Source organism: Ambystoma mexicanum, chromosome 2p (genome assembly GCF_040938575.1).
Source record: "Ambystoma mexicanum isolate Mex_15411 chromosome 2p, UKY_AmexF1_1, whole genome shotgun sequence".
NCBI classification, from domain to species: domain Eukaryota; kingdom Metazoa; phylum Chordata; class Amphibia; order Caudata; family Ambystomatidae; genus Ambystoma; species Ambystoma mexicanum.
In genome coordinates this window covers 1,140,954,774-1,140,978,904 of record NC_090923.1, presented here as the reverse complement: position 1 = coordinate 1,140,978,904, position 24,131 = coordinate 1,140,954,774, and the positions used below count along the sequence as shown (strand labels likewise).

At 43.6% G+C, this 24,131-nt stretch overlaps 1 protein-coding gene across 1 annotated transcript in view; it reads left to right on the top strand.

Moving 5' to 3' along the window:
- Positions 1–24,131, top strand: part of LOC138567228 (zinc finger protein with KRAB and SCAN domains 8-like) — a 117,189-nt gene that overhangs the window by 43,957 nt on the left and 49,101 nt on the right. Inside the window, exon 2 of the mRNA XM_069645220.1 lies at positions 21,690–22,563. Within this exon, the coding sequence (XP_069501321.1) occupies positions 21,987–22,563 (577 nt within the window). The 5' untranslated portion in view covers positions 21,690–21,986. The remainder of the gene's footprint in view (positions 1–21,689; positions 22,564–24,131) is intronic.

Below are 24,131 nucleotides of genomic sequence, written 5' to 3'. Positions count from 1 at the left end.
TGAATCCGACGGAGGGATGCCAAAAGAAAGTAAGGGAAAGTGAATCCTGCCTTTAGTTAAAGTTACTGAACAGTGATGTAAAAACAAAGGTGAACCCAAAAAGGAGGGTATCATGAGGAAGCCGGGGAAGAGGAGCATATTGTATGGTGAAAGCTTGGGAAAGTTTTGTGACGCCAAGCAAAAGACATTGATTTGAGGAATCCTGCCTTTTCTGAAGAAACTGCTTCCTGATGCCTGTAGGCCCAAGGGGTGCTTACAGTCATGCCACTGTTCCGCCTTGCCCTGTGATGTAACGTGGGGAAGGGAGTACACTAATTCAGCCGTCCTGAACTATCGAGACGCTTTTGGACATTTTAGTTTGTAATATACTCGTTTGTTATATATATCATTGTCTCACACCCTTTTCTTATATAGAGTAAGGATTTGGCAATATGTTTTTTAGTATAGGCCATTCTGTTTGACACAACACCACTACGACAGCCTTTTCTTTATTTTGATGGTTGTAGTTTGCTCCCATTTTAGATTTAGGCTTAGATTAGGTGTTTTACTCACCCTTAAACAGTTTAATAAACACTCCTTGTGTCTGCCGTGCTTCTGATAATCATGACTTCCTTACACATTCCATTACTCTCAATTTCCAAATTCACAAGACAGAGTGCACACATTTCTCATATCATCAAGAGGAATTGGAAATATCTGCATTTTGACCCTCAGCTGTTGAAACTGTTTCCTAAGCCACTGATGATGGCCTTCAAACGTGAGGGATCGATTGGTAAGGGCAGAGAAACCACCTATTGACATTAGGAGGACTCTTTGTGCACGCAACAAAGGTACATTCCCTTGCTTATCATGCAGCAATTGTAATAACCTCATAAAAGGAAGTACAATTTCACATCCATGCACTGGTGAAAGAATTGCCTTCAGGGATTTTGCCACTTGGTTGATTGCTGGAGTAGTCTAATGTATCAAATGTCCATGTGGCCTATTATGAATAGGCCAAACATCTAGAACCTCGGGGGAGAGATGGCTTGAGCATAAGTTAAACATTTGCACACACAACATTAGATCACCAGTGCCTAGGCATTTTCAGGAGAAACATCATAATATTTCGCAGATCAGATTCATGATCCTAGAAGTTGTAAAAATCTCCAACAGGGGTGGGTCAAATCCATACGTCTCGCACAACGCAAGACGTTTTGGATACTTCGGGACACATTACATCCAAAAGTTTTAAAGGAGGATTTCAGCCTACACTGTTTTGTTTAGCTCTATTCTGATTGAGGTAAAGTTGGTTTAATACACTATATATTGAGATTGTGATGTGATGGGGAGATATTAGATTGGATTGATTGATTGATAGATTGATTCCTCCCTTCACTATGCACAGCTCATAACAGATTCTCCATATGAACCTGAATGTTGGCTAGAATTTGTTAAGTGTCCTGTTACACGATTCCTGTATGTAGATCTATGTTTCTCTAACTGGACTTTATGGATTCTCTGATTCAGTTCATGGTGTACAGTTAAATCAATGGATGTGTTCAGTTGAGGTGCGCTTTACATTGTTAACATTCATCCCTGTTTTATCAGACGTAGAATGTACATGCAATATACCATTATCCTTACTGTTTTTGTAAACTATGGGTGGATATGTATAGACTGTACTCTGCATCATTATATGTTTAATTAATGTTGATCAAGCTTTATATGAGGAACACTCATCAATGGATATGTTAATTTGAGATGTGCTTTGCATCTTAAACATTCGGTCCTTTTTTTCTGGCGTAGAATGTACCTGTGATATACCATCAACCTTATGGCTCATGTAAACTACATTTAGATATATATAGACCTCTGTCTGTATTATGCATTACTTAATATGATGCATAATTTGACTGTTTTGTCAGTGATTTCTACATGTTGGTATAGGCACACAAACTAGTATGAAATTGGTGTTCTCAGGCAGAAATATCTGGATGAATCAAATACTGAGTCTCTGAATAATATTATGCTTTTGCAAATATATCTATGGAATTCAAATGTAACAAAATAATTTTAATTTCGAGATTTTGTGCATACTGTATGCCTTGGTTACCTTATAATCTATAATGCCCCAATCAGTACCTATAACAATATTCTCTATTTGCTTTTCTATTAGTGATTTACTTTGGTCTGTTCATTTTTCTCACTTGGGCACTCAAGTTTGATCTGGCAACTCTTTTTGCATTTGGTACTGGTGGGTGGGCACATTTGTGTAGCTTCAGTCTCAACTAGATCTTCATAGAAGACAATGGACGTTTTCCTTTAATTAAGGCATTTCTGTGTAGTGCTCTGAACTATCTACACTGTGGTTTTTGAGTCACACGGTCAGCTGACCTCCTTTGTTATATGAAGTAATGGGCTTGAGGTAATCTACTTTGACCTACCGGGCAAATTGGCATTGCCTTTTTTGCAGGAATATATTTATAGGTCGAGTTTGTTTTGGTACTTTATGTATGCTATCAGTTTGAATAATATGGACTTCTGGGTAGCGTCTAGTATTCTCTATACTGCACTTCAACCTAGATGTTAGTTTACTCTTAGTGTCACAACATGCAGTGGACCGGAGAGGAATATTCGATCCACCATGGCCAATAGATGCTCTTGAGTATTGGTAAAATAGGATGTATCTACATCACTACTAGTCTCCTCTTTAAGTGTAGCTAAATAGGGCCGCAATGTTAAATGTTCGGTATTAAGTACCATACTCGTAACTTTGAGTCGTTCTTTGATGCCTACCGATATTTTGCACACAAAGTAGGCTTTCCGGAAGTAGGTATCACATGACCAATAGGCCATTGGTTAGGCAAGCGAGACGGAAGGGAACATTGCCTGGTACCGGCTGTAGAGAGACAAGGTGCAGTCTGACTTGGAGGGGGTAAGGACCTGTTCATGGAGATTCTAGTATGTATATTTTATTGAACGTTCTCTATCACGAATCTACTCGGGTCATTAAGAGCGTTCGATTACTTAGCATCATTTTCGATGGTATTCAGATGTTTACATGTACGTTTTCCAGTTGTCAACATATGTCGCTCCTGGCATTGGGAGTTAGTTCAGGGCACTTATAGGTTCTCATTGTTTTACAGTTTCTTTGTGGTGATTTGCATTTTCTGCTAATAGGTTTGCTGAGACATATGACTTTGGTTTGCCTCTCTCACTCATGAAGTTCTAGACTATTGTAATCATTACTGGTCAAGCTCATAGGACCACCATTGGATGCTAGGGGTAAGCATTAGACTTTTTCTTTGTCAACTATCACATCCCGTATATTTACTTATCATTAGGTTATTTGGTCTCTTCTATTTATTTTTTTTCAATTTATTTTTTACCTTAGTGGTTTTACTGCCCCGACTCCAGTAATTTTTGTGTAGGTTTTGGATACCTGACTAACCTATATCAGCAAGGTATGGTGCATGATGCATTTCCTTCCTGCATAGAGGTTATTAGACCAAACATGAGGGCTTTCTGACTATTGGCTTTTCTTTAGGTGGTAAAGTGGCATGCCGTCTCCGGTATAACATAGTGTTTTACGAGGTATGTACACCATTTGATTTAGCAGGACACAGGTGTTGAAACATTCGGTTAAATGTATAGTGCATATGACTTTCGTCTATGGTGATACAAGGGTGGTGCTCATTTTCCTTAACATACTTGAGATAGTGTTGTTCTTTCACAATTGGGGTTATGAGTCTCTATTCTATCCGAATGGTATTTTCACAGAGGCTATCTGGATTGCAGAGATTGCACTCTTATAATTTATATGGTCTGCATTGGAAATGTTTCCTGGCTGCTTTCTGTTGACTCTGTTTTAATCTTTCTTCATTTTGTAAAAGTCTATATTATTGGAAAACAGTTTCATATACATTACTAATTGGATTACTACCTGCTATATTTACAGTTTTGCTCCTGAAGAAGGAGTATTCCCCGAAAACGCTGTGACCTTGTTCGACATAATTAAAAGAAGCTTCATTACTTTTTGAAGATTGTATTGTGAATTTTTCTTACTATAAAGAATGACTGGCTGTACATACAGCATAAAGGTGTGCAGGGGACAGGGGAGTCCTAATTCTGGGACGCCATTGCTTTAGTGTTATTGTTTGTGCAACCTCGTGTCAGTGTTGTGTTACCTGCCCTGCAAACAAATCTCAATTAATGGTTTATTTAATCCCTTACAAGACCTTTATATAAGAGTAGATGTGCACTGGATTCTCTCCTTTTTTGAAAAATACCTCTTCTTCCGAGAATCAAAAGGGGAATAGGGAAGGGAACATTTTTCAGGAGGGTCTAAAATTTTGGAAAATTGGTACCAATTATAGTCTCCTCTGGTAGCCCGGGAATTACAGCAGAGTTTATGAGTTGTTTCCCCCTGGACCTGAATGGTGACTGGAGTGTTATGATATATTTCCTCATCACCATGAGCACAAGTGATTTTTACAGGATGTCCCCTCCCCAGTTTTCCAGTCGAGGTCAAATCGTCTCTCACTGCAGACTGCTTACTACCAGAATCAATTAAGGCATTAACTGGTACCTGATTACTAGTGCCGATCCATGGGTTTTAAAAGGAGTGACCCCACAGAAGTAATGTCTCCGAGTCTCTATAAATTCGTCTTCAGGGAAGTATAATTCCTCCCACTCTTTTCCGGTCATATACCCAATTTCCATGGGTTCTTCTTTTTTGTTCAGTGGACATTGTCTTGCCAAGTGTCCAGATTGACCACAGAAAAAGCATATGATCATGGGTGATTTGAAGACTCTTTTCGCCCCACTGTTGCTTCTTCTCTGTCTTTACAGATTATATTCCTTGTGTCTCCCTTTTTAAGATTGTTTTCTCCTGGTTTACTTAGGGTATCCTGACTTTTGTTCCTCATGTTCTTCCTCTCTCCTGAACGATACAGTAGACAGGAGACGTCTAAAGGATCTTTCTTGGCTTCCTCACTTCTGTGGATTGATCTTAACTATTAGCCTCTGTGTAATTTTGGGCTATGGGCTATGGCCATGGTAGGTTTATTTAACTGCCTTCTGCTTGATCTCATTAAATGTTTCTGTGTCTAAGGGATTTCAAAGTTGGTATGATGTCTGTAATTACCCTTTCAATACTGGATAACAGGTCTTTAAATCATCCCCCCAACAAAACTGATGTGTCAACCTATGAAAATTAAGATTTCTTTACGCAGTCCTCCCCATTGACTTAGTGGGGCAAAATAGGTATTTTTTGGACAGCAAAAATGTGATCCAGTTCAGCCTGAAACCACAACTCAGCTTGGATCTTGTGAGCTGTAAGTTTGGTTAATAGATTTTCTATAGTGGCCATTTTGGGGTTCAGGAAAGATTTAGCCAGATAATCTTCAACTGCAGTTGGGAACTTGATAGGCTCTCCATCGAGAAATCAGTTTCTTTTTCAAAAGCCTGAAGATCTATTTTTACAGTGGGCTCTTCTGCTTGATCCAGTGAAAAGGAAATACAAATCTCTTTGGGTTTCTGAGGGGGTCTCTATTCCCGCTTGGGCCACTGGTTCAGATGTAAAGCTTGGTCTTAGAGGCTCCTCAAGATTTTCCTGTTCTATAGAGACTTTTAACAGGTCTCGGTTTAATCTCCAACAAAGTTACTGGCAGGAGGTCTACACTGGTCTTGGCCACACCACGTATCTTACCATTGGACTTGATGGCGTAGCCTTCTAACTTTAAAGCATCTGACAGAGGGTGCCCTTGGAAAAGAAGCTGCTGACATCCAATGGGGAAATGAAACGTATTCACTAGTGTCTGATATTAAAGATCGTCTCCTCTGCAGTCCTTCAATTATGAACTCTTCTCCTTGTAGTTGTTTCATAATTAGGATCACAGAAAATACAAGTTGGGAAAACTAACATGGAATTCTAATGGGTTCCCCAGTTTGGGTCAGCAGAGTCAGAATCCCACTCCTGATACTGTATATGATCAGGATAACAGGTCTTTAAATCATCCCCCCAACAAATGAGATGAGGAATGAGATGCGGACACAGACGAGTCATGTTGATTGTTATAGACATTTACTCAAATAATAAGAGGGTTGAAAAATGCATTGATGCCCCTGCTGTAGGAGGTATTGCCCTACTTCCACCAAAACAAAGGGTCTGTCCGATGTCAAGATGTCCAAAGCAAAATGTTGTGTGTCCGAAATCCTACTCTGGCCCTCACATTCTAAAAGTAACTAAGGTGTTAAGGATCATGTCTTTGGCCTGAAAAGTGTACAAATCTTCAAGTTCAACAAAACTACAACTCCAGCAAAAAGGCTTCCATTTAGATGGTGTTCACAGTTCTTGGGAATGTCTCCCTTCCCCAGTTTATTTCCAGCAAAACCAAGGACCAGAAATATAGCCAAGTTCTTTATAGCACAAGAAGATAACTTCCTTTTCCTGATATTTGCAATTCACTTCAGACTTGGCTCCACCTGGTATATTATGTTGCCAGGACTTTCTCACACAGTTCACTCAGTTCACTATTCCAAGGGCATGGGTCTTGCTTAGGATTCATTTCCCACAATTGGCTTTGCCTGGTATACTCTCCTGCCAGGACTTTCTTGCACAGTTCACTCAAATCACAATCCCCAAGGGCATTGGTCTTCCTTAGGATTCTTTGTCTCACAAAACACCTGGTTACTCCCCTGCCAGGTTTTTAGCCACACACTTTGGCTGTGAGTCCCAGACTCGCAAATGCCTGATATTCCCTCCTGCCAGGACTTTGATACAAAAGGATCACAATTTCAATTTTGGGTCCTAGATCCATATTAAACTGCAGGCTTCAGCCTTTGGCATGCTTTTGATATGTATTCAGTCTGCAACCCTTTCTTAATCACTTCTACAGGGCTTGCCGTCCTCTCCTACGGTGCGCAGCATTTGCTGGGAAGTGCCCCAGGATCCCACCTATGTGCGGAAGCTTCAGCATCGTTTGCATGCTTCTGTGGTTGCTGCAACGCTGCGGTAGGTCAGGAGAGCGTCCCATCCATTTTCCACTCTTCGTCTAGGTTCCGCGGTCTGGTGGCAGCATTTTGCTTTCCCTACCCGTGAAACTCGAGGGCTCTGGTTCTCCCGCTTCTCCTTCTCGGCGGGACCGGCAGTCCATCCACATCACACAGCACTCAGTCTGCTCCTCTCTTTTCTGCGGGCCTCGTATGCAGCTCGGATCTTGCCAGGCCATTTCTCTTTCCAATGGGGGCCGCCTGCTCCTGTCAGCTTCTGCGGCTGCATCAGCTGTTGGGGATTTAAAGCTCCCAGCACAGGGCCACTCCTTCCATCACCTAGAGTGCAGAGTGGGCTTCCGTGCTCTAGTGATTTTTATAACTCCATTCCTCTTCCCAGTATCTTTATAAGATATATGATATTGATGGTCCATCTTTGTCATTACAGGGTATTTTGGGATGCCATTAATAGATCTTGTGGGTTGTGGGTGTTGAAGAGGGCTACCACAATATGCCATTAGGACATGAGGAATGGAGGGGACATCCCTAAAAGGAAAAGGGGGATACCATGTCTCATCTGATGATGCCAACAACCCACCCCCAAGAGGGTTGCCTCCCTCATGTGATCCTCCCTCAAATAGCCACCCATAGGGTCAGGATGAGATGGTGGGTGCCATCCCCTTGAAAGGGGCCCATAGGGGTCCCTCGTGCTATGGAAACAAGGCAAAAGATGCGCCAGACACGAGGTTCAAATTCCCAATGCTAGGGTTTATTGCAAGCAAAAGATAGTAGCAATTGGCCAATTCTGATCTCACGCCCCGCGACGTGAGTTTCCTAGACCTCGAGGGACCAAGAGAGCGAATTACGTACATCAGTTACATATATACAAAATGCATATCATACAATCAGCAAAGTCATGTTCAACACCCCTCTTTATTAAGTTCCTTTGAACTCGGGATGACGATGGACATATCCGACGAGTATGACGATTATAACATTTTCGATGTCTATTCTAGTAACAATGTGCAATTAGAAAGTGCAGAGGCGTCTTTTAGTTGTTGAACAGAACACGGTGGTTCTGTTCTTGGAAGCAAGCTGCACACGGGGGGAGAGCCACATTCCAAGCTTTGCTATCTATGAGGTACTATTCGTGTCCTGCGAGCCGACACGTTCTAAAGGGTTTTGCGAAGGGGGGGCGTAAGAAAAGCATAATTCAAGCCTTTAGCTGTATTATTGTAACATATTCTACCATCGTACGAGACTGGCTGGCAGCTGTGAAGTGATTAAATGCCCTGCAGCTCCCTCCCAAGGCTACAGAGAGGGAGCGTGGACATTCCTCTCTGGGCTACTCATGAGGAGTTTCAGCAAACTCTTCAGCCTCGCGACATTGTCCTTTCATATTCAGACAACAATGTTAACAGTTGAGCAGAGTAAGCAGAATCCGCAAGAATTGCAAGCTGCAAAGCAGTTTTTGGACAGAGAGCAATGAGCAATGGTTAACAAGCAAAATGGCGATTCTTGCTACATTTAAAATGGCCGCTCGTCGGTCAAGCATAGCAGTTTATATTTCTATAATTCGGTGCATAAGACGGTTGGCCCACGGCCATCAAGTTACGTCTATCATTCAAATGAAGGGTATTCATTTTTCCAGATTGACAAACCCTCCTTTTGGCCGTGTGCCAAACGTCTTATTTATTCGTTGTATCCTTTTCTAATGAGGATAAGTCTGGGGTATCTACATCTGAATCATCTTCATCATTAATGTCTATCGCCATGAATTGTTTTACTATTTTTGTTTCCTCAGTGTCTCTGTTATTCCGGCCATGCGTTTGTTTTCCTCTCGCCACCATGTGCACTCATCCCTTAGTACATCCATCAGTTATTTCAGTGTACAGTATTGGTAAGCATTGTATGCAACAGCAGCATGTTATGAATATCCCGAGTACCATCATTAGTATCGAAATTAACTTCCATCCCCAAAACCAGGATCCTATACCCCAACCCCCTTCTTCAGTAGAGAGTGTGGAACTTATGACATGTAATTTCCGGATCGCTTTAAATATCGTAGGGGAGTAGTCATCTATATACACACAGCATGCAGTTTTTACGAGCTTGCAAACTCCCCCACGATCAACTAATATTATATCGAGAGCCATCCTGTTTTGAAGTGCCATTAGTCTTATTCCTTTTTCTTCTAACGTCATATTCAATAAAATATCCGTTGTAGAATCTATTGTTTTTTGTAATATTCCAGACAGTTTTCTTATATTGTAAGAATTTTCTATTTGGGACAAGAACGGTATAAATGATTTGGCTATATCCATTGCTATCATTCCATCCTCACTACTCCTTTGAGTTCTACCTTTTGTTCGTTTGGCTACTTCTGCTGTCTCCAAGAGGAACACTCCTGGAAACAGTAGACCTAGGTAGCATGTACCTCCCCAGTTTCTAGGTAACCATGGATATGCTTTTTCTCCACATATAAAGTAAACAGGGTCTCCTACGTACACAGGTTCTATTTCATGTTTTAATACCACTGTGTTCAGGCAGTTGCTAAACGTTCCTACTTTGTAGGAACCCTTTTTCTGTAGACATAGGGGAGCAGTTTTTGGGCTGTGATCCACTGTATAGGCAGGGGGCACAGCATCTTTGTTCCATTCATCCCTCATCCGAAATGTCATTACTGATGTTTTTTCTGCTGGCGGGGTTGGTCTATTCTGCCTATGTAATCTATCTAGTCTTGTTATTTTTCGTGTATTCTTTCTCATGGGTTCTAGTGCAAACACGCGAGCTTTTTGGAATATGGAACAACCCACAGGTCTCATGATCACTTCCTCAAATTCATTCATATTGGTCTCATCTAGCTGACCCGTATTACTCTTGTTCCATTTCCCAAAGAACATTGCACTTAATGTTACTTCACATGAATAAATCAATGGCAACGGTTGTACATACCAGCCTATCCCTTTCCCACCGTGCTGTGGTAAATGGGCACAAACCCAGCAATCTTTTTTCTTTAAAACCGCATGGGTCATGTTCATGATGAGCAACAATGTATTGTTGTCGTGTCCTTCTCTATGTCTCTCTTCCATTGGGGGCAAAGTACCAGTGATTACATGAACCGGGCTTTCAGTAGCTGCTTTTGGCAAAAGTGTTTCTAATGGGTGTACGTACTCCAGGAACCATAGTGTAATAGCTGTTATTGTTGGTATTATCATACTTAAAAAACATAGGACCAATGTCCAAATCAGTACCTTATTCCTTTTACCATGCTTTTTCCCTAAATTTACAGTCTCTAAATCTATTATCTTTTCAGCAGGGGTGCAGGAGGAAGCTGAAACCGGTCTTGACTTGTTCTTCATCGTCCTTCTTCTTGCTGGCAAAGTTCGTCGCAAATGTCTCTCGTTCTTGATGACAGAAAAGTTCAACGAGTAATGTCACAGTTCAATTCTGCCAGCCTTTTCACAGCCTGGATCATCTATCCACTCCGAGCAAGATTAGTTGTTCTTTCTCCCACTGCTCAGACGATTTCCGGACAGTTCTTTATTGATAGAGTACTATGTGCATCCAGCTTGTCCCGCTCTGGCTTAGGACACATGTACTCTATCAGCCTTAGTACTTATGTGCGTTCAGCTTGTCCTGCTCTGGCTCCTGACACATGTACTTTTATAAGTGCACCAAGGAGCCGTGAGTCTTGAATTGTCCGACTTGCACAATTCTCACACTTCTCTCCTCTACGCCCCTGGTTCCTACTCCGTCCGTGAGTGGAACCAAAGGCAAAAAAGAACAGCACCAAAGATCTGTGGATCACTTTGCCTGTCGAGCCCGCAAATTATACCGATTCACTCCTCGTATTGTATGATCCGTGAATAGTGCTGTTGCATTTCCAGTATCAGGCTCAGTGTCAGCCTGTGGCACAATGATGGGCAGCGATGAGCGTCGTGGCAATGATGTAGTTTCTTTCTTTGGCTTTGGTGCATTCGCAGGAACTGGTGGGTGCCAAAGGGGTACACACGTTGTTTCTGCTCGTGTTTGCAATGCAGGGTTTGTGTCGCTCGGCAGTGATGTTGTTTCCGCTGAGCAACGTTGGGGCACTTTTCGCCCTTTCCCCTTACTGGCAGCCTCCTCAGGCTCTGTTTCGAGTTTCACTTCTCGTTTGCGCTTTGTTTCAACTTTCACTTCTTGCTCAGGCTGATGCTGTGGCACTGGACTGGCAACAGTTTCTTTCGTTTCCAAGACCGTTTCCTTTCTCTGGTCGTCGGAAGTTGTCAGCAATCCTGGGAATCTTTGGGCATGTGTCGCGTGGATCCATGCCTTCCGTCCACGGATGGCCATCTGCGTTGCCAAAAGTACTTGATAGGGGCCGCGCCACCTGGGTGCTAATGCTGTCTTCCGTTCAAAGTTTTTAATTAACACCCAGCTTCCAGGCTCCAGTGAGTGCCCCGGTCCGGTATATCGCATTGGCAACGCCTCCTGCACCTGCTGATGAATCAAACGCAACTTCTGTATTAAAAGTCCACAATAAGTGCTTAACATAGGATGCTCGACCTCACATAATCTTTTGGGCTGCGGTGCGCACCATACATTTGCTGGTCTCCCCATTATAATCTCATAGGGGGAGAGCCCAGTCTTAGCCTGCACAGATGTGCGCATACACAACAGCGCTAGGGGTAATGCATCCACCCAACTCAACTTGCTCCCAGTGCAAATTTTTGCTATCTTTGACTTCAAGATTCTGTTATGTCTCTCCACAAGCCTGGCAGAACTGGGATGCCTGGAACTGTGGAATCGCTTCTCTATTTGCAGACCTGCACAGATCTGTAGCACTACTGCGCCCACAAAGTGGGGGCCGTTGTCTGACCACAGGACACGGGGCAACCCAAACCGGGAGAAATACTCCTTTAGCATTACTTTTGCTGTGGACATGGCAGTACAGTCTTTTAAAGGATATGCCTCCACCCACTTGCTGAATGCACAGATTACCACTAACACATATTTGTAGTTCTGGCATCTTTCCATTTCTATGAAATCAAAATGGACCACCTCAAAGGGCATCGAGGGTGGGCCGAAACTACCTGCTGGAGTCACGGTTCCCTTCCCTACATTGTGTTGCAGGCACGTAATACAATTCTGCACTAGTCTTTCTGCATTCTTTTTTATGTGCTCATTCTTCCATACTGTGGATAAATGCTGTACCATCTTCTTCGCGCAAATGTGGGTAGGGCTATGCGCCTTTATAACCATTGCAGTTACATAACAATTTGGCAACATCCAGTTCTTTGTCTCCTTGTCCACCCAACATCCTTCCAAATCTAACTCAGCAGAGCCCTCAGCCCACCCCTGAATCTCTTCGGTCGTGGCCTCAGCCTGCATTTCTTTGACTGTGGCAACTCCATTCTATATCATACAAGGTACTTCCTCAGTCTGTACTGTCATCATTTTATTCCCCAAATCTGTGGCTGTTTGCTTCGCAATCCTGTCTGCAAATGCGTTTCCCTCTCCCACTCTACATGTTACTTTCTTATGCGCCTCGCACTTCACTATAGCTAGGCGCTTTGGAAACGTGAGTGCAGACAACAATCGCACAAAGGGCCATGCTGAATCCTGGCTCCATGTGATGTCAAGAAACCCCTCACAGCCCAAAGTCGGCCAAAGTTGTGAACCACGCCAAAGGCGTACTGGCTGTCAGTATAAATATTCACGTTCAAATTCTCAGAGAGTTCACAGGCTCGGGTCAGTGCTATTATTGCTGCGGCTTGCGCCGAATTGTAGGGGATTCTTCTGCTTTCTACAACACTCTTTAGGGTAGTAATTGCATATGCGGCCGTTGATGTGCCATCAGGTAATTTAAAACAAGAGCCATCACAAAATAACTCCCCCTCTGGCTCTTTTTGTGGGATATCGCCCAAATCAATCCTTCCCTTTGTTTCTTCTTCAGTGATCATTAAACAATCATGGGGTGGTGATTCGTTGTCACCAATTTCTGCTATGGGCACTGGCATTAATTCTGCAGGATTCAATGCGCTACACCTCATAATTTGGATGTGGGGTGCAAACAAGATGAGCTCATATCTTGTCAGTCTAGCTGAGGGGAGGTGTTGCGTCTGCGTCCTATTTAATAGAACGTCTATAGCATGTGGCACCATCAGAATTAAAGTGTGCCCCAATACCATTCCTTCCGTTTGTTTCACTGATGCAGCAGCCGCTGCGACGGATCGCAAACATTGTGGTAGTGCACGCGCTACAGGGCCCAACGCGCAAGAAAAATAGCCGCACGGCCTATTTCTTCCACCTTGTTCCTGTGTCAAAACCGCCAATGCACATCCTTCACTCTCACTCACAAATAGACTGAAGATCTTTTTATAGTTTGGAGTGCCTAAAACTGGCGCAGCACACAATGCAGCTTTCAAATGCTCAAACGCTTTCTGACATTCCTCATCCCACTGTAAAGGCATCTCTGCATCCTTTTTTGTCAACTTTATCATCGGCTTCACAATCAACGCAAAATTACTGATCCACTGCCGACAATAAGAGGCCATGCCTATTACAGCTCTCACTCCTTTTTGAGTTTTTGGAATAGGCATACTAGAAATACTTTCTATGCGTTCTGGTGTTAATCTTCTCCCTTCTTTCGAAAGTAGGTAACCCAAATAAGACACCTCCTTCTGATTATACTGGAATTTCTTCAAACTTGCCTTGTGACCATGGGTCGCTAAGTGTGTCAATAGTAATATAGTACTTTCTTTGCAGATCTCTTTTGTGTCAGCAGCTAATAACAAGGCATCTATGTACGGCAAGAGTACGCAAACTTTGGGTAATTCTAGCATGTCTAGCAGCTCTTTTAGCGCTCTGCTGTAAATGCTCAGGCTTTCTGTGTATCCTTGTGGAATGCGTGTGAATGTGAATGATCGACCTCCTAGAGTGAACGCGAACAGATATCTACTGCTTTTATCCACTGGAATGCTAAAGAACGGGTTCCTCAAATCATCTACACTAAAGTATTCTGCAATGGCCGGTATCATTGTCAGTATTGTTGTGACATCTGGGACCAAAGGGAATTGTGGGTCTACCACTTTGTTTAATGCACGCAGATCAATTATGAAACAATAGGGTACCTTATTGCCTCCTTTCTTGTAAACTGGAAGAATCGGGCTGTTGCACGTGCTACCTGCAATTTCCTCAACCACCCCCAATCTCACCAGGTCAGTAACAATGCTTTTCAATCCCTTCTCACCTTCAACAGAAATTTTATACTGGGGAATTCGTGGTAGTGTGACACCTTCTTTCAAAGTTATTTTTGCTGGCTCTATTTTCAAGCATCCTACATCGTTATCATGCATTGCCCACAGACAGGTTGGTACTCTACTTAGCTCTTCTGGCAACTCTTTTGACATAAATTCCGTCACTGGTGCATCGTGAGGCCACATCGTGAGGAACACCCCGTCTGCCGTACAATGTATGACAGACCCCAATTTTCTCAACAAATTTAATTCTAGCAAGTTCTCTCCACAATTTTCTGTCAAAAGAAATGGACACTGTTCCGTAAATGGTCCTATTGTAATTGGGACAGCTTCGGACATGGGGTTAATTACTGGTGTACCTGCGAACCCTACAGAAACATTCTTCTGCCCCGACAGTGGTATCTCCGGAACCAAGTGGTGGTCTATCGAGTACTTCTGTGCCCCTGTATCTACAAGGAAACGGTGCTCCTTATTCCCGACTCTCATTTCTACGTAGGGTCCTCTCTGATTCACGGGAATAGACACTGGTTCCGACCCCTGTCGTGGGCTGTCCTATCGCGAAAATAACACATCGTCCGATGTGTAGTCACCGCTACTGCTATAATACGTGTTTGGTTGTGTATCAAAAATATTCCCATTTCCCCCTCGATGTCCTCCACTCTGATCATTTCTCTGTTGGCCCTGCCCGCCCTGATTTTGGTTCGAAACACTTTGGTTCAATGTCTGGTTCTGTTGTGCTTGGTTTTGACCATATGATTGGGTTTGAGTACCTCCATTGGTATATCCCTGCTGCTGCTGCATGTTACTTCTGCCTGGGCCGTTTGACCCCTGATGTCCTCTATGAGGCCTTCTATGACCAAACCCACCCCTATTCTGTAGGTGCGGGCATTGCGCTCGCCAGTGTCCTTCCTCCTTACAATACGCACATTGATTTAATCCCAATGACACCCCATGCATATTATTCAAATTTCCCCTGCCTTGTGCGTTTCCTCTACCTCTATTGTATCCAATGACCTGCTGCAGTAACACCTCTACTATCGTTTGCATCGCTTCTTTTCTCATCTCCAATGGGTACCCATTACATATCTCACTTACTTCTTTTACTGACGTTCTTTTGCTCGACATCCATCGCATTGTTTCCCCTACCCATACCTGCAATCTTTGTTTATCGCCTATTTGTCCCGGTACCGGCAAATGCTTTGTACTACCTGGAAAAATTCTCGGCCATGATTTTTTCATATTCGACCTTGACGCCTCTTTCCTACCTTTCTTAATAAACTCTCTACTATACTCAGGTGTAGCAAACATTTCAGCATATCTATCTTCCATTTCATTTTTTACTTCAATCAGTTTGTGCACATGTTTTCTTACATCCTCATCTCTTTGCTCACTGCATGCTAATTTATTCAAATCTAACTATCGATGTGGCGGTAAATTCCCAAGTATCTTTTTCCATTCTCCCACCAAAATTTCCCCCATGCATTCCAATACTACCTCTCTCTCGTCTCTTCTTCGGTACCCATACAATGAGGCCGATGCTGCCGCCTCATCATTTCCTTCTATGCACATTTCTGCCTCTTGCCGTAATTCAATCTTTCTTTCTTTGCTGATCGCGCTTCGAGTTACCCGTCCAAATCCTGTTCCTTCAGCCCCGCCTCTCGCCTCCCCGGTCTCAATTTCGACTTCCGGAAGGGCGGATGGTGCTGAATCTGTCTCTAGAGCGGGAGGTGCGGATGGGACAAGTGAAACAGGTGGCATCTATGAAGTGCCTTGCTGGGTGCTGGGAAATTGTGTGTCTGCGGTCTGCACTTGTGGGAGTGCTCGCACTGTGGGCGGGGCTTGGGTTAACGCTTGCGTGAGGGTAACTGCTTGGGCTGCGGGAGGGGGGATGAGAGCTACAGTCACTGCTGGCGTGTTTGGTTTCGATTCTGGTTTTGGGCCTCGACCCGTGTTAGTTAACAAATGTTCCATTAGTGAGTCTGCTATGTGTAGTTCCCGCTGCGGGTATATTCTGTCTATGTTCATCTGGTCACGTCTCCCTTCCCGTCTTAGACTCGCAGTCCACTCCTCCTCTTCCTTCTCTTCTGCTATCTCAAGCTTCGTTTTGTGCCTACGCGCATGCTTCTTTCTACTCCTAAGTCGGAGCATTGCTTCCCTCCTCCAATCTTTGACGGTCTCAAAAGCTGCAGGTCGCGCTTTCTTTCTTATCAGCAACCTTTCTAGGTTATCTATCCTCCCCATCTCAAAACTACCATTAATCGGCCACTGATGGTCGGGTTGCTTTCTAGTTTGCCTATGCCAAATTTCACAAAATATTATCGCACCCACACCATATTTTGCATACATATCATAAGCCGGCGTTCCCCCAGGCGGTGCACTTTGGCCATATTCCAAGGACTGTCTACCGCAGCTGAAAAGCCCTGCTAAAGTGGACAGTACTCCAGGCATGTTTCTTTAACCTTCCCCTTTGGTTAGCCACTTTTACCTGGACGTTTGAGTTTGCAAAATCAACACTCTACCAAAAATCAGGTTTCTCTTTGAATCGGGGAATGGCTCACCTGATAAAACAAGTCGCCTGTTCTAACGCAACCTCTCCCAACGTCGTGTCTGCGCTTCTCTGGCTTCTGCCTCGTCTCGGGACCCTCGCCTCCTTTGCCCTCTGGCCCGGTACATCGATCAGGGATCAGATGTGTGCAGATCTGCGGAAGGAATCTCTCCTCTCTTCTACAGGGCGCCCCGTACACTTCTTGATCCCGGCTCGACCGTCCCGTCCTCGCCGTTCTTCCGCTTTTACACCGTTACAACGTATACGAGGGGGCAAGTGGGGGAGGGTCCCTATTCAGGCGCCATCTTGAAAGGGGCCCCTAGGTGTCCCTCGTGCTATGGAAACAAGGCAATAACCATACACGAAAAGATGCGCCAGACATGAGGTTCAAATTCCCAGTGCTAGGGTTTATTGCAAGCAAAAGATAGTAGCAATTAGCCAATTCTGATCTCACGCCCCGCAACGGGAGTTTCCTAGACCTCGAGGGACGCAAGAGAGCGAATTACGTACATCAGTTACATATATACAAAATGCATATCATACAATCAGCAAAGTCATGTTCAACACCCCTCTTTATTAAGTTCCTTTGAACTCGGGATGACGATGGACATATCCGACGAGTATGACGATTATAACATTTTCGATGTCTATTCTAGTAACAATGTGCAATTAGAAAGTGCGGAGGCATCTTTTAGTTGTTGAACAGAACACGGTGGTTCTGTTCTTGGAAGCAAGCTGCACACGGGGGAAGAGCCACATTCAAAGCTTTGCTATCTATGAGGTACTATTCGTGTCCTGGGAGCCGACACGTTCTAAAGGGTTTTGCGAAGGTGGGCCGTAAGAAAAGCATAATTCAAGCCTTTAGCTGTATTATTCTAACATATTCTACCATCGTACAAGACTGGCTGGCAGCTGTGAAGTGATTAAATGCCCTGCAGCTCCCTCCCAAGGCTACAGAGAGGGAGCGTGGGCATTCCTCTCTGGGCTACTCATGAGGAGTTTCAGCAAACTCTTCAGCCCCGCAACCTTGTCCTTTCATATTCAGACAACAATGTTAACAGTTGAGCAGAGTAAGCAGAATCCACAAGAATTGCAAGCTGCAAAGCAGTTTTTGGACAGAAAGCAATGAGCAATGGTTAACAAGCAAAATGGCAATTCTTGCTACATTTAAAATTGCCGCTCGTCAGTCAAGCATAGCAGTTTATATTTCTATAATTCGGTGCCTAAGACAGTTGGCCCACGGCCATCAAGTTACGTCTATCATTCAAATGAAGGGTATTCATTTTTCCAGATTGACACCCTGGCCATATGAGGGGAGGCTACCTCCGGAACAGGAGTGATGACCTCATCATATTCATCACAGTACTCAAAGTTGTTAGCTTCACAGTTCTCTCTTTCTGTCTTCACTTCTGCCCACAGCCTTGGTTTACTCACTTGCCAAGGTTTCTGAGTGTCACCTGTATATGTCAAGTTTGTATTCCTCTTTATTACTGATTGGGGTGTGTTTCCCCAGTGTGGGTCCCAGACCCCATTCACTTGGTGGTTCACAAAATTTTCTTTGATCCACAGCATTGGTTTACTCTCCTGCCAATGTCTGTGCAAGCCACCAGTATCTGGAAGGTTCGTGCTCCCCTTTATTATTGGTCGTGGTATGTCTTCCTGAAACAGTTCTCAGACCCCTTTCACCAGGTCACTCTGCCCCGTGGGCATTTCTTCTGTCCTTTGTCTTCAAGCACTTTGTGGGTCTCCCTAACCCTGGGACTCACCACCCTTGTACCTGTAGGGTCTTGACCATCTTCCTACAGTTGTCAGCGGGATTCCCAAGAGATTCTGCAGCTTTCCTGGCTCACCGGGGCCTTGCCCGCGTCTCGCCTGCAGCTCGTCGGCAGTTTGGAGGCACTCATCAGCTTTGGTCACCGGTGGTTTTTTTCCCTCTCCTAGGGTTTGCTTTCTGCATTGCGGTGCCTCAGTGAGTGTGCTTCCTTCCTGGACACCGTCTGCCTCTCTGCTCTGCAGTCCTGCGTGTACACGGGCACTTTTTCAGCTCACTGCCATTGAATGACAGCTGACCAATAGGATCAATCAAAAGGCCAGAGCGTACGCATTCGTTCTTCATTACTCGCGGCCTCTTCCCAGTCCCAGTAGCCCTTGCCTGAGATATACTACAATAATACATGGGGTAGTCTGGAATTACAGGGGTTTTGAGGGAAGTTGGGAGGGTCAAAGGGATACTGCTTTCTCCCGGGATAGTCACTGCTCTCAATGGGTTCCTCCCTCCCCATGAGATCCACCCGCTGAGTACCACCCGCAGGGGGATTATCGGGTAGCAGCCTCACCTCCCTGGCCTCATTGGAAGGTGCTCCCACATCTAAAGCAGTGCAATACCTCCTTGGGATTTGTCACTGTAGGCTGCCAGCAGTTGATTATTGTTTTGGAAGTTAATGTGGTATGTCTTGTTTCAATTATAAAGTACACCATATGTATCACTGGTATTCTCTGTGGTAGTATTTATGTGTGTGTTATAACATATATCTGGTACATGTTTGAGGGTCGTATTGCCCTTCAAACAGTAGGTGGAGGCCCTGAATATATATGTATATGACATGCATGTAAGGGGACGGCATAGCCTTGCAAAGCGTTAACCGAGGTGCAGAGTCAGCAGCACCTCAGCTGATGCAATTCCAGCCCTACTTACACATGGGGTGCCATAAGGGGCCTGTTAGTCACCTACCTTCTATAATATTTTCACTGTTCCATTTCTCGACCTCTTGGAGTAAAATAAAACCAATAATACTAATTACCCAGATGACTCTCAATGTGTCATCCTCCTTTCGGGTAATCATTTAGAGGATCAGAAAATCATCAGCTGGATGTATGTAGTGATTCAACGCTGGATGTGTAACAATGGACTGGCATTGAATACTGGAAAGAGTGAACTGATGGTGGTAGGCACTATGGCTAAAACTGTTAAAATTAGCACTGAACACACTCAGTTCTGTATTGACGGCTGTGATGTAGATACTAAAAGTAAAGTGAAGACTCTAGGGGTCTACTTTGACTGTAACCTTAATATGAAGGCACAGATCGGGAGCATGTTGTCATCCGCCTCATATTACATTAAACTACTGACCCAGGCTTGCCCTTTTATTTCTAGAGGAAATTGCGAGATAATTGCAAGAGCCTTAATTGGCCCAAGGCTCGATTATTGTGGCAGTTTGCTTGCTGGTCTGGCTAAGTCCGACACTGATCGCCTTCAAGTGATTCAGAATAATGCGGTCAGAATTGTTTTGAATCTCAGAAGAAGGGAACATGTATTGGAGGCTAGAAGAAGCTTACATTGGCTTCCTATAGATGGTAAAATTGCTTTTTGCCTTCTGGTAATAACACAGAAATGTTTGACGGGCTTGTCACCTTTTATACCTGAGTGAAGTGTTGGATACTAAATTAAATACATGCAATCTCAGATCCAACAATACCAATCAACTGAGAGTCCCAATATATAGAGTGACCCAGGTAAAGAAAGGAGCATTCTTTACGGCGGCTCCCATGGCAGCTGTGTTTCGGAAAAAGATTTAAGACGCTCCTCTTCAGATAATAGAGGACCTTATCATTGTTTTGATCTCAGTCTGATGTACCGTCTTGAAATGATCCTGCGGTCGCATTGAATGCTCAGCTTGTTTGTTTGTTTTGTGGTGCACCCTTAAGCCTCCGGGTCATTGGTGCGCGATATAAATGTAAATAACATAACAAAACATCTGGAGGGAGAAGCAGGATTTGGTCTCGGACTGCAGCCCCAGTCTCATGTAGTGATGGGTAGCACCAAGAGCGAGCAAAGGGGGTTAAATGTGCACTTTTATTTGTTATACTGCATTAGGCTATGGTCCATTGAAAGTACAAAACTGTGCATAACTACACACACACACAGACAGTCCACAATGTTACAAAGACTTACCAATTGTAGATTGAGTACATTGCAAATGACATAACAGTAAACATTACAGTAACAGTGGCCGCATTGCCAAAATCATGACAGTGCACCATTCCCCCCTCAGCCCTCCTGGTGATGATGTCAAATTCAGGAAGTAATTGGGGATGACAGAGTTCAGAGTAGTCATTCTGCAGTGGACTTGCTAGACATCCACCTTCCAACATCTCCAAATGCACTAAACCACCAAGATCAGTCTTGGCTTATACAGTATTAATAGTGTTATCTCAAGCAGGTAGAGTGAGGTGGAATCATATTATATGGGTCACCTGTTTCAATCAATTTGACCAACCCAAGTGTGTATCCTTGTATGCTCACTCACAGGCGTACGAGGGCAGTGCACACTAGATTGTGATAGTTGTAGTGAGCAGACAAATCCTGTAATCCTGCAATTCCTGAGTTTAGCCGAGGTGGGGAAGTGTGGGGGCCTTTGGGACGACTTAGCCTAGTAAAAGCAGAAATCTGCTTCTGGGGCATGTCGTAATTTAAAACAGGAGCTCTCCAATTCTGTTTGGGCCAGCTTTGCAGATAAATAAAGTTGTAGCCTTATTTGGCCAAAAGTACAGTTTGCTTCTTTGTTGTGCCATTGGATGTTGTTTGTAAATCTCACATTTTATGTGAGAGTTTTATATAACTACTTAGCCTCAAGCAGGCAGCCAACTAGGAAGCCCACATACATTAGGCAATTGGTCTGTGTGCGAAGACGCCAAAGAGAGATGCCTGAGATCTGCCTTAATGACCTCCAAACAAATGTGGGAGTGTAGTTTCCCTGATTGGACAGTTGATAAGCTTGAATGGGAAATGTTGAGGCTTGTGGCTTGCCCCTATGGATTGAAACTGTGTTTCATATTTAAACGCAGATGGGAAGCAAATAAACAAAAACCTGTAAATCTTGATTTGAATTGACTGTGCTCATTGTAATGGATTCCTCTTGCTCTTTCAGGTGCAGATTATTTCTCAAGAGGAGGTACAGAAATGGAAAATCTTCATATTGATCTTTAATGTCAGTGGTGTGAAACAGACATGGACACTGCATTGAACTGTTAAAGAATGTATGTCGCTACACCCGAGGAGCTGGAGTGTGACACAGCTGAGAGGACATCAAGAAGGAGGTGGCCGCAAATTGTTCATGTGGAGAACTAATCCCTGATAACACTTTCCCAGGATGTAACAGTCTTCTGTGTGGGTTCAGTTTATATTACAATCCTGCTAACTAGAATCACACCTATAACCTTTAATTATGTCCCAGACTAAAAGAAAAGGGATCAGGCTTTTCAAGATGGAGCCTGATGAAGACCTGCAAGCCTTCTTATGTGCATTTGAATGTGTTGCAGAGGCATCTTTCTTGCCTAAAAAGGACTGGGCAATGCATCTAGCTCCTTTGCTTTCTGGAGAGGCCCTGGACATTTTTCAAACTTTGCCATACTATGTTTCTAAGAATTATGACCAATTGAAAGATGCCATACTTAACCATGTGGGTGGGAGCGAAGAAAGCTACCGGAAGGGATTCCGCAGTCTCACTTTCACCTCCGGAGCCCCACCACAAACAGTGGCCCATCAGCTGCGGGGCCTGGGCAGGAAGTGGCTGAAACCAGAGATTCGGAGTTCGGAAGAGATTGTTGAGCTCATCATAGTGGAGCAGTTCATTCAGATTCTGCCAGAGGGAGCTGTTGAATGGTTGAGTCATCGCCCTATTTCGTCCCTGGATGTCATAGTACAGATGATTGAGGAATACTTTAGGCAAATGGTCTTCAAATCGGATAATGAAAATTCAGCTATTATTTTATCAGGTCAAGTTCCAGACCCCCTGGATGAAGGTACGTAACATCTTTAAGAGGATAAAGAGAAGTTCTAAATGTATACACTGCAAAGGAAGAAAGACAAGTTATGGTACATTGTTAAGTGAATATACTGACGATATATTGAAGTTATAAACTGTGGAAGAATGGGAAACGTGAAGGGTTGTTTCATCGTTAGGAGAAAGAGAATGTATTCACTTACACTTTGCCTAATTACATAATCCAGAAGTTATTCTTTGGAGCATCTGTAGACTTGACCCGAGGTGATAACAAGGTATATGAATTCATGAACCTTTGAAGAAAGGCAAGGAGTGATGGCATAACATCTTCAGGTGGATAGAAGGAAGGCATACACTGTTGAATAAATACAGTGAATGAAGGCATAACTGTTAAACACGTATAAGGATTGAGAGAGTGTATCGCCTAAGGAGGGTAATAGGAAGATAAACATCTTTGAAGAAAGGTAAGGAGAAAAGTGATTTAAAGATCTTCATCTACCAATCTCCATGTGGTTCTGCTTTAAGCTTGCTGTAGCGCAATGCATTGTCTGACTCTCTCTAACATTTCACAATCTCTTTCTCTGCGGCTTACAGCAAGACATATATTTACCACAATTAAAACGTCTCAAATGCTGTAATGGTGTTCACTATACTTCATGGCAACACCTGCTTAACAACCTCCCCAGCACCCCAATATTTTGAAACAATTTATTGGAGAATAAAAGTCCACAAGTTTATTAGCCCCCAAAATTAACCAATTCTCAATCCTACGTTATTAGTCAATTGCTTTCTGGTTTGAGTCCCTTGGATGATGTCAGGTCCACCTATACAACCTTTTTCTTTTGTTGTTTTTTGACCAGCTCCTAAGTTGTTGCATGCCAGTCAATAATTCTTTGTATTGGAGTGCGTTTTGAAGTTTCTTCCAAGGACCCATTCCATTATGATGGCTAATTATTGGACGAAAAAGTGGCCTACCCATGGGCTTAAGCTTTTCAATAGCTCTTTGATTACTCTGTCCCACATGGCCCCGGTTTCCTGGTCACCACTTTCAGTGTCTTGTGTTTAGGCATCCTTTCTAATGTGAACAACTGCAACTGAATCTCTTGCTTTGTAATGCTTTTCATTGCCTGTATTCCTCATTCTTGGAATCTTTGATTCCAGCCCTTATTCCTTATTTTTCTAATTGTATATTCAAATGATTTTCTATTTATTGTTTTCTACCACCGTGACCACACGCCTATATTAAAAGGAAAAGCATTTTTCCCAAACGAAAATGTTCTTCCTTTTCATATTTGTACTGCTAAAACAAGTAGCAAGGCATGAAAAGCCACTCGCCCCCTCAACTCTCGACAAGCTTGCACATGCTCGACTGCCACATGGAAAAGCCATAAAGTCATAAGGGCAAATATGGAAGCTATAGGCCCACTGAAGTGAATGAGGAAGGGGAGACAGGCTTCGAGTACATGGAAGGGGTGATGGTAATTGGGATGACTGCTATAGGGCCCCTGTCGCTCCTTGACAAGTGGTAGCAGAGGGATGGTCACTAAGACCTTTCGGCAGTAGGCCGCCTCATCCTGCTGAGGAGCT